Source organism: Peromyscus eremicus, chromosome 5 (assembly GCF_949786415.1).
Source record: "Peromyscus eremicus chromosome 5, PerEre_H2_v1, whole genome shotgun sequence".
NCBI lineage: Eukaryota > Metazoa > Chordata > Mammalia > Rodentia > Cricetidae > Peromyscus > Peromyscus eremicus.
In genome coordinates this window covers 29,822,236-29,833,170 of record NC_081420.1, presented here as the reverse complement: position 1 = coordinate 29,833,170, position 10,935 = coordinate 29,822,236, and the positions used below count along the sequence as shown (strand labels likewise).

The following is a 10,935-nucleotide window of genomic DNA, read 5'->3' as shown; positions in this document are numbered from 1 at the left end:
GCCTAAGCCAGGCTAGAGGACCTGGATGCTCATGTCTGTTTTCTTCTTCCCTTCCTCTTTTCCTCCTCCTCCTATTTATCCTCCAGGCCACCATCTTCAGAGAGAGGAGCTGGTGTGTATGGAAGGAGACTAGAGGCCCCCTCTCTCAGCAGAGTCCTGTGTGCAGTCCTGATGATCTGACCTCTACCTATGCAGATGCCACAGACGCTAGTTTGGTCTGCTGCCATGACCACACTTAGATAATAATCCTAAGATTGGAAGGACTGTGACCAAGAATAAATTTTAAAGTCCAATTTTAAGTACTTTTGAGCTTTGAATGAGAACCAAGAATAGGGTCCCAGATTCCCCTGAGTCAGATCAATGAACCTTCAGTGTATGTTGAGTACCATTTCTCCTTTGTCTCCAGACTCTGCATCATGAATACTCTGTCTGAAGCAAATGGCAACTTTGCCATCCACCTTTTAAAGATGCTCTGTGAAAGCAACCCTTCGGAAAATGTTTGTTATTCTCCTGTGAGCATCTCCTCTGCTCTAGCTATGGTCCTCTTGGGGGCGAAGGGAGACACTGCAGTCCAGATGTCTCAGGTAAGCTGTCTGTCACCCCACACCTGCTTCACTTGCCTAAGAGTTGCTGAGAAGGGAGGGTATGAATATGAACACACTGTTTCATGGGGCAGGGGCTAAAGAGGATAGAAGCCAGTCTAATCCTGTGAGACCTCCTTCTTTAATAAAATTCTTTTTAATTTATGTACATTGATGTTTTGCCCACATATACGTCTGTACAAGGATCTGAAAGTCCCTGGAACAGGAGTTTCAGACAGCTGTGCGCTTCCATGTGGGTGCTGGAAATTGAACCTCTGGAAATACAGCCAGTGCTCTTAACTGCTGAGCCATCTCTCTACCCTGACCCCTACCTCAGGACTTCTTTCAGGGCAGTGAGCTTTCCAGAATAATAACTTGGAGGAACTCTCAAAATTTTGACCAGACTTACCTAGAAAATGGTGCACAGATAGATTCATGCTAGCCATGTGGCACAGGGCTTTAATTCCAGCTACTAAGGTGAGTGAGACAGAAGGATTCCAAGTCCAAGGCTAGCCAAGGCAATTTAGTTTCAAATGAAAAGTTTTATCAAAGTTGAAGGGGAGGCATTATGAGCATAACTCAGTGGTGGGGCTGGTAAACTCTTGCTCAGCATTTGTTTAGAGCTAGGGTCAGTCCCAAGTATTGCAATGGAAAAGAAAGATGTTGAAATTATTTGAGGCATGGGTTGCTAAGACCTATATTATTTTTAGAGTAATAGACTTGTAATTATTCATTAGCAAGGAAAGCTAATTTCTGCTTTTATTTGTTTCAATACCAACCTACTTCGCATCAGAGCCTCCATTACCTCACTACCTGAGTAACTCTTCAGCTTGAAAATTATATTTACAACCACAACATCTCATCACTGAGTTCATAATATTTTATTCTTTTCCTTCACAGGCACTTGGTTTAAACACAGAGAAAGACGTTCATCAAGGCTTCCAGGGGCTGCTCAGTAACCTGAACAAGCCCAACAGAAAGTACTCGCTTAGAACAGCCAACAGGCTCTTTGCAGAGAGCACTTGTGAATTTCTCACAGTAAGTTGTATCAGTAGAATGATGTCAATTGTAGTCAAATACTTGTTGCTATAGATCTCTATTGAAGGACCCTAGAAAACTTGGGAAATTTAAGGATCAAGTTCTAGTCATTGTCATTGTTTACACTTCTATTACCTGCACTTAGAAGACTGAGACAAGAAGGTAGTGAGTTCTAGGCCAGCCTGGGCTACATAGTGAGACTCAACTCCTGAATCTTGCCCAAAGATGACAGTTCTGTATTGATATCTTGAAATATTTCAAATCAGAAATATTTTTATTTTTATTTATTCATGTAATTTTTAATTTATTCATGTCTGTTTATTCTCACTTACAAAGGCCTAGAACAAAAAGATGTTTGTTCTTTAAAGTGATATACACGCCCATTTTAAGTTTGGTTGTTGTTGTTTTTTTTTAATGCCACAGTATCAAAAGTTTGGGAAGCTTGCTGACACTATATTTTGCAATGTTACCTCACTGAACATATTTCTCTCCAGACCTTTAAGGAGTCCTGTCTTCAGTTCTACCACTCAGAGCTGGAGCAGCTGTCCTTTGTCAAAGCAGCAGAGGAGTCCCGGAAACACATAAACACGTGGGTCTCCAAACAGACTGAAGGTCAGGATTTCAAGTTATTTCACACCCCACATTCTTGTCCTTTTTCTTCCACCCCTCCCTCCTCTTCCCTCTCCTTTCTCTTAACTTCCCTTCTTCCCCCACTGACTAATCTCAATGTTATTTCCGAGAGTCAACGAGATACAGACCAGCTAGGTCACATGGTATAATTTAGACCTCAGTGAATTCATGGAGATTTTACTCAGACATTCAGACTTTAAAAACAGAGTTCTTTATGTATTTCTCTAGGAGAGAGGGACTGATACAAATGTCCTGAGAACTTATGGGCCTGATTTCCAGTCTAACAGATTGCATTAGAAGACAGGGGTGGCCTGCAGTTGGCAGGCCAGGTGACTCCACCATCTCTGAGATGGAGATGCATGGGTAGACCTTGGCCATAATCTTGCCCTTGGGATGGATTCTCCTACTGTCTTTGTTGCCTCAGTCATACACCACCTTTACCTCTGAAGAGGAGTTCTGTTTCTGCTTCCACATTTCCTGCATCAGATCCCTATAGCATGAATCTTAAAAGTTCTTATTAGTAAAATCAAACCTGAGGCCAGTTATTGGGGTGAATGCTGGTAGACCAGAGAGACAGAACAAGCCACAGCTACCTCACCTCGCCAGATCCTCAGCTGGTCTTGTACCTCAGACTGGAGGCCTCTGAGTCTTCATCCAGAATGGGTCTCAGCTGAATTGCTGCTCAAAAGCCTGAAAGCTTAACCAGCCAAATGCTTAACCAGCCAAATGCTTCTTGTTTCTGGTCTTCACGCCTTATATATCTTTCCTTTCTACCATCACTCCCTGGGATTAAAGGCTCGCTTTCTGGGATTAAAGGCATGTGTCACCATGCCTGGCTGTTTCCAATGTGGCCTTGAACTCACAGAGATCCAGAGGGATTTCTACCTCTGGAGTGCTAGGATTAAAGGTGTGAGTACCACCATTTTCTAGCCTTTGTGTCTAGTGGCTATCTGTTCTCTGACCCCAGATAAATTTATTAGGGTACACAATATTTTGGGGGACACACTACCACCACAGATCCCTTACTTACATTTGATGAAACTAGACTTGATTTCCTCTGTCAGGGCTGCTCAGTTACATTGGCCTAATGGGGGTTGAACTTAGTTGTTTGTTTGTTTGTTTGTTTGTTTTTAGAGATTACATGTTCATTGGTCATGGAGATCATTGAGATAATTGTTTGATAATTAAACCATTCAGATGCCTCTGTAACACTAGGTACATTCCTATTTCTGCTGAGAGAGAGAGAGAGAGAGAGAGAGAGAGAGAGAGAGAGAGAGAGAGAGAGAGAATAGAATGAGAATATTTTCTTAACATCTCAGCAATTGTTTGTGAAGTTTTTTTGGAGTCCTTACTTCTTGTGTACTCTTGATGTCATAAATTAGCAAGGATTGTCTTGATCATTGAAAGGATACTCCTTAATAGAGAAGAAGAGAATGTGTCCTTCTACCTGCATTATCTCCTCTAGGAATGGATGAGACTCTGAAGTGCAGAATAGTAATACATCCTCCAAACTAGTATCTGTACTTGAGTGTCTGACATACTGTGGTATGTAGAGTCGGGCATGATGACAGAGTACTAGATGAGATGCTGTATTTCACAGTAGTGTATTAGTCAGAGTGCTCTAGAGGAACAGAATTTGACTAAGGGGATTTAATAGAATGGCACACACAATACAGGCTAAGTAATCAGCTACTGATCATTGGCTTATGGACAGGCTGAGAATCTGGTAGCTGCCCAGTTTATGAGGCTGGAGACCTTAACAGTCAGTTGGTAATGAAAAGCCTAGATGTCTCTGGAGAGTCACTAGTCTTAGTCCATATGGGCTCCAGTGTCAGCTGAAAATCGCAGTTGCAGAGATGTGAACAGTGTCGATGCACTCACCAGCAGGGACTGAGGCAGGCAGACCAAACAGTGCTGCTTCCTTCTCAGTCCTTATATCAGGGCAGCACAGGAAGCCTTTGGTTCCTTGGAAGAGCGTCCTCTCCATTAGTTACTCTTTCTGGGAATTGTCCTCACAGACCTGCCCAGAGACATGTCTCTTGGTTGATTCCAGACCCGATCAAGATGACAACCAGCATTAGCACCCAGGTGGAAACTCTGGTGCCCTGTGACCTTTTCCACATTTCCTGCTTCTTTGTTTTTCATCCCAGAGTTACTTTTTCTGCTTTTCCCAAACCTGCTTTCCTTGAGAGACTTGGAAGTTTTTCAGTATCCACACATTAGCCATGCTCTTCCAGTGTGCATGACATCAAGTCAACAATGGGTGTTTGTATGTTGTTTTGATTTTTTAAATATGTTTATCCACATTCCACAAACTTGAATGCATGCTGCTTGGACCTGCCCAGATGTCAGTTCATTTCTCACACGTGTATAACATGAGCCTAAATGAATCTCTGCTTCCTCAAAAGGGAAAATTCCAGAGTTGCTGTCGGGTGGCTCAGTTGATTCTGAGACCAGGCTGGTTCTTGTCAATGCCTTATATTTCAAAGGAAAGTGGCAAAAAGAGTTTGACAAAGAACGCACAAGGGAAATGCCCTTTAAAATAAACCAGGTAAGGAACAGTGTGCAAAGGTTCGTGACAGTATTATGAGATTGCGTGCAAGGGTGTGATTGTGAATGTGTAGCTTTGGGGCTCAGTGGTAGAGATCACATGTCCTGTGTGGGTGCTGGGCTTGGTCCTCAGTGCAGATAGAAAGAGAACAGGAAATCACAGAAAATCACAGAAACGTATATTTCTGAACAGAAGGTTAAACTCTGTAGAAAATGATAGGAATGAAGAGTACTTATGCCCTGTGTTATTTTATATCCTGTTGGTGGCTCTTACTGCTTCTGACAATATCTCTAAAACCATTGTTCTTACTTCATTTTAGAAATTAAATTTTCCTTATGTTCTAGAACAGCAAAACTAAGCTGCTAACATAGTATATTATATGTATGGAACATGAGGCAAAGTAGAAAGTAACATATGAATACTTATATAACAGAGTAATTTTTAATTAAAATAATCATGTAAAATTATTGCACAATTTATCATTATTAAACAGTTTTTATCACTTTCTAATATTGAAACTGAGTGATTAATATTTCAGTCTTAATTCAAGTATAATTTGAATTAAAGTAGATATTAGAATTGTTTGCCCTATACCTATAAAATATAATTTGATGTGGTTTGGAATATCATGAATGATAAACTCCTTGCTATGCTTTTTATTATGGGTGCTTTAAAAAACTTTGTAAAAGAATGAGTCTTTTTATTGGGTAATTTAATCTTCATTATGGGTGGTCTGTAGCAAAATTTTATGTTTAATGTACCACTGTAATTAAAATCTTCCCAGATGGTCATCCCACTTCTGTGTTTAAAAAATACCTCTGGACTATCATAACAGAAAAAACTGGATTAATCATAGAAATATTCATGAGATTCTGTCCAGATAGCCCCTAACTTTTAAAGGGTTGGCAAAAACTGTCTACCTGTGATGGGTCATCAGACTGTAATGCATCACTAAAATGCATGGAGATCAGTCCAGAGGGTCCCCAATTTGTTGCCATTTAACTGGGATTTTCCTTCTCGCTAATGGACTATCAGGATGGAGCTCTGCCCTAGCCTGTGAGTGTCTGTGATCTAGAGCTCTCTGCTCTGTGGTGGGTTATAAGGTTGTGACCCATCGCGAACCTCTGAGCATGTGTGCTCCTGTTTCCAGGCTGTTTTCTAAGAGGATATATCTGTCTGTAGTCCCATTTATACCACTATGAAAATATCTCCGTCTAGTTTATGAGAGCTTTTCTGTTATTTACAATTGCTTTTGCTGTTGCCTTAGATATAATGGTTGACAATATTAAATGGTGGAAACTCTATTTCTGGTGTGCTGGTGGTCATCTTTCCATTAGCATAGCAAACCCTGTGAGATAACCAAATTAAAGTAGGAAATATTTAATTGGGCTCATGGTTCCAGAAGTTTCAGTCTGGGTCAGTTGGTCCAATCACTCTGGGTTGTGGTGATGTACTACAGCATGGAGGAAATGCATGGTGGGGGCTTGTTCACCTCACAGCAGTCAGGAAGCAAAAGAGAGAAACAGGAAGAGGTTGTAGGACAAGTATTTTCTTCAGGGGTTCCCTAATCAATACTTATCTTTCTCCCATTAGGCCCTACCTCCTAAAGGTTTGTCCAGCTCCCAATGGTGCTACCCTGTGGACAAAGGCTTTGGATCATGAGCCTTTGTGGAACATTTTAGACCCAAGCAGGACTTAAAAATATTAATATTTGAAATGCACATTTGTTGCTGGATGACACATCATCTTTCCTGAGTTAATCCCTGTCCAGGTTGTTGTTTTTTCAACTTGAGACAAGCTAGAGCCATTGGAAAAGAAGGACTTTGCACTGAGAAACTGCCTCCGTAAGACTGGCCTAGAGGCAAGTCTGTTGGACATTTTCTTGATTCATGATTGGTATGGGCCCAGCACATTGTGGGTAGTGCCAACCCTGGGAAGATAGTCTTGAGCTATGTAAGAAAGCAGATTGAGAAATCAGTGGGAAACAAGTCAATAAGTAGCATTCTTCATGGCTTTTACCTGAGTTCCTGATGAATTGCTTCAGTGATGGAATGTGACCTGAGAGTTGTAAGATGAAGTAAACTCTTCCCTTCACAAGTCGGTTTTGGTGATGGTGTTTCATCACAACTGTAGAATCCTATCTACAACAGTCCATATTTGCTTGCACTCTACTATTTTTATGAAAGCAGGAAGAGACTGGTAGATATTGACTAAGCGTTCACTGTACCATGAATAGTATTTTCATTGTGAGTGCTAAAAACACTTCTGCTATTAAATTCCACTCATTTGGAAACCTTCTGACCTCTCTCAATAATATCTTTTATGTTCTGGAATCTTCTGTTCAGAGGGAGAAAAGACCAGTGCAGATGATGTATCAGAAAGGCGTATTTAACCTCGCCTATGTGGAAGAAGTTCAGGCACAGGTGCTGGTGATACCCTACGATGGCATGGAGCTGAGCTTGATGGTCCTGATCCCAGTTGATGGTGTGGACCTCAGCAAGGTGAGGCACCTCTCTCAATGTCCCTGAGAAGAATCCAGTGTCCATTCTCATTAGAACAGAAAGCAGTGTTTGCAGATTAGCAACTGCCATCTGAGTAGATGGTACCCAGCTTAGAGCTGTGTACAGGTGCTGGTCTTTGGGTCAAAGCTGTGTCTGAGACTCCGATTGTGGGTTGTGTGACCTTGACACAGAACATAACTTCATCACTAAATGGAGATGGCTATCTGATAGGATAAAATGAAGACAACTCAGACAATGAACTCTACACATTGGCTTGGTATATAGCCACCCAAAATAAAGATAACCCATATCATGACCTTCCTTAGTATTTTCTTTTAGTATCTGAGAACACAAAATAGACAGAAAACATATTGCATTTTACCCAAACCAAGAGGAAGAGGAGGGATGCAGCTGAGGAGGACAGAGTCAGGCAGAGCATTATGACACATCTTGGTCTTCCTTGCAGCAGGGTACCCCACAGTGTGCCAGCCATCTTCTGAACAGTGGGCCATGGAGTATGCATGACCTAAGGGATCTTTGTAGGCACAATAGCTCCTCTGGCTCTTCCCATCCAGCTTCCTCACTGTGGCATCTATGGTGTTAGTGTTTTGTCACTGACAAAATGCCTGACATGAATTACCCAGAATAGGAAGGATTTACGTTGGATCACAGATTCAGAGGGTTCATTTCAAGCTACCTGTCCCCATCAATGGTTTCCATAATGACAGAGACTACAGACCTTTCAGTAAACAGGAAGCAGAGAAAGGAGAAGGGACAAAGGACCAAGGATGACCTTCATAGGTACACCTCCTGTAACTACTTCCTCATTCTGCTAGACCCCCTCATGTCTAAATTATAGATGCCCCACTAAATGTTGCTGCCAGCTTCAGAATAATGGTTCAGTATGTGAGCCTTTGGAGGAAATTTCACATAAAAGCCACAGTAGGCCACAAAATGCATAGAATCCAACCCTGGATAGACCTTCGTTCTGGTGTGGCTCACACCAAAAGTCCTTTCTCCCCCCCCCCCCACTTTTTAAAAACAGCTGCAATGATGTACTATCTTCAAAACTAAGTCTAGATCAAGAAAACAAAAGCAAACACAACCCAAACCATAATCACCAGGGCTTGGAATAAAAGATGTCTCAGAAATGATTCAGGAGAGGACAGCCAGATCTTCCCAACCATCGGCTACTTCTCTTCCATGCCCATCAGTGAAGCCACATACAAGCTCGGAGGATGGTGGGACCCTCACACTGTCTGGCCATGTGAATATTCAGTGCCCCTATAGAATGATGGAGGGTAATGTGAGTGGGAAATGTCTATGAGCCTCTGAGTTAAGACCTCAGCTGTGAATCTGAAAGTCTCTAATTTTGCTTTGTCAGGTGGAAGACAATCTCACTTTTGAGAAGTTAACATCCTGGACCAAACCAGACTTTATGAGGAGGACTAGAGCAGCGGTTCTTCTTCCAAAATTTAAACTGCAAGAGAATTATGACATGAAGTCTGTGTTTCAGCACTTGGGAATGGTGGATGTCTTCCAAGGGGGCAAAGCTGACTTATCCGGAATGTCTCTGGAGAGAAACCTGTGTGTGTCTGAGTGTGTTCACAAGAGTGTTGTGGAGGTGAATGAAGAAGGCACCGAGGCTGCAGCCTCCACCATGGTAAATATAAGCTGTGATTCATCTCGTGGTGACCTAAGGTTTTGTGCTGACCACCCCTTCCTTTTCTTCATCAGGCACAATGAAACCAACACCCTCCTGTTCTGTGGCAGGTTCTCTTCTCCGTAAAGACACATTTACTATGTGGGAAACAGTTCTCTATTCAGCATCTTCACAGCTCTTACAACCCTGTGAGGATGGACATATAGGTTGAACCCATGTTCCAAGATGAGGGCACTTTCCTCCTGGCAGCCTGATCTTATGATGCCCACATTCCTCTCTCCTATCCTGACATTCATCATTGCCCTTTGCCAGGTCACAGGATCACAGAGTGGTTGGGTTTCCTGTTGTGTAAACAACAATGGAGGCAAACAATTCCCACAAGTGAACCTACAAAGTTCTCTAGGGTGACCCTAAATAAACGCCCCCTCACGGCACAGACAAGCATGCCAGCTCCACATGCTGTGCTTTCCTGGCTCCTCAACTCTCCCCATCACTTGCCTTAACCTGTTTGCATCATAGTAAATGCTTTTGTGGATGATGACAGCTACTGCAGTTGACTAGTGATTGCTCCTTAATGCACATTTTAGCTTCATTTTGCTTTACTGTCCACCACTCACCAGGTATGTGCCCATCACTGTGTTAGGATTGGGGACAGGTGTGGACAGTGTGGTCTTCTAACTGCTGACCTTTACCACTTTCTCTCAACTTGTCTCTCATGAGAACTACCTTGGATTACTACATGTTCTCTTTGCAGAAATTATGCTTTTGTAGAGTATTGTATTTCTCCACAACCAATTGTAATAGCTAAATTCTGTGAGTCCTTAAGAGCCATTTCAAAATAAATTTTGTTTTCTCACCAATCGTGTCTGTTGTGGGATATATAACACTATGAACCCCGAGTTTGTATTGGAGTTAATTAAACATATGAACCTTGGGTCAGGAGGCAGAGCTAGCAACTAGTTGACAGAAAGTAATCATAGAGAGTCAGATGACATCTAAAAGACAGATAGAGAGATGCACAGGTAGTAGTAGGGAGGTGCTGAGAGCTGCTGGTAGCAAGAGGCCATGGGAGTATACAGCAGGTGACAACTAATATTTAGCAGGTAGACCCACAATGCTCTCTGATGGGGTGCCCCACCTGCCAAGGACATGGAGTTACTGACTGTAAATGATCAGTTGCTCCTGTCTGTAATTTCTCTCATGTGCCATTTCATTTCTTCTCTAAGAACAGCTATGGGTGTTTTCTCATGCATTATCTCATGTATATATTCCATCTGTTGGTCACATATATCCATGGATGGTCAGGAAGATGACTTCTCACTAATCTGTATAATTTTGATCTATAGCAAATATACTAGGATATGCTTCACAATTAGATCTATTGTCCCTGGAGGACTGTAGAACTTAAAGGTGTGTCTTTTTCCTTCAACTCAGACTAACATAAGAAAATAACAATTCTCCCCTGTCTAAGACAAGTTACATACATTTTGCTAATTTAAAACCTCAGAGCAGTTTCAAACTAGACTGAATGTTTCTGTAAATGGATCATAAGTTAAAAACTTTACAGAGATGCACAAGGTTAGAGGTGCAGATGTCTAATCAAGGTTATTAACACAAAGCAGAATAAAACACAATGCCAATTCTAACCAAGGTTATTAACACAAAGCTACCTAAGCTATGATGCCAAGTCCTCTCTTGCTAGTCTATTTGGTAAGACCTGACCCTCTGAAGATCTCTGCAGCTTGTCTCTCCATGCACTGTGCCCCTGACTTTAGGTCTCAGTCTTACACCAGGAACCTTGAAAATGGGCATTGCCATGGTTACTTGACTCCTCCAGTGAAGCTTTATTTATTATCCACACATATTCACAGCATATAGAAATACATCCCCCAGCAATTGAGAAATTTTTCTGTTAAATGTTCACAATTCTTTACTATCAGGAAAGTGCAAATTAAAACTGCTTTGAGATGT

At 41.8% G+C, this 10,935-nt stretch overlaps 1 protein-coding gene across 1 annotated transcript; it reads left to right on the top strand.

Moving 5' to 3' along the window:
• The first annotated feature begins 416 nt into the window (after window positions 1-416).
• LOC131911237 (serpin B9-like) lies at window positions 417-9,090 on the top strand. Its single transcript, XM_059263215.1, has 6 exons — window positions 417-584; window positions 1,482-1,619; window positions 2,114-2,231; window positions 4,658-4,800; window positions 7,146-7,301; window positions 8,686-9,090. Exons 1-6 carry the CDS (start codon window positions 417-419, stop codon window positions 9,088-9,090), a joined length of 1,128 nt encoding a protein of 375 aa, XP_059119198.1.
• The last annotated feature ends 1,845 nt before the right edge of the window (window positions 9,091-10,935 follow it).

Bases quoted from the DNA above. Each gene is read 5' to 3' on its own strand.
- LOC131911237 (XM_059263215.1), top strand. From the start codon at position 417: ATGAATACTCTGTCTGAAGCAAATGGCAACTTTGCCATCCACCTTTTA. The intron at 585-1,481 runs GTAAGCTGTCTG...TTTCCTTCACAG, and splicing joins CTGCAGTCCAGATGTCTCAG to GCACTTGGTTTAAACACAGA. The intron at 2,232-4,657 runs GTCAGGATTTCA...CTTCCTCAAAAG, and splicing joins GGTCTCCAAACAGACTGAAG to GGAAAATTCCAGAGTTGCTG.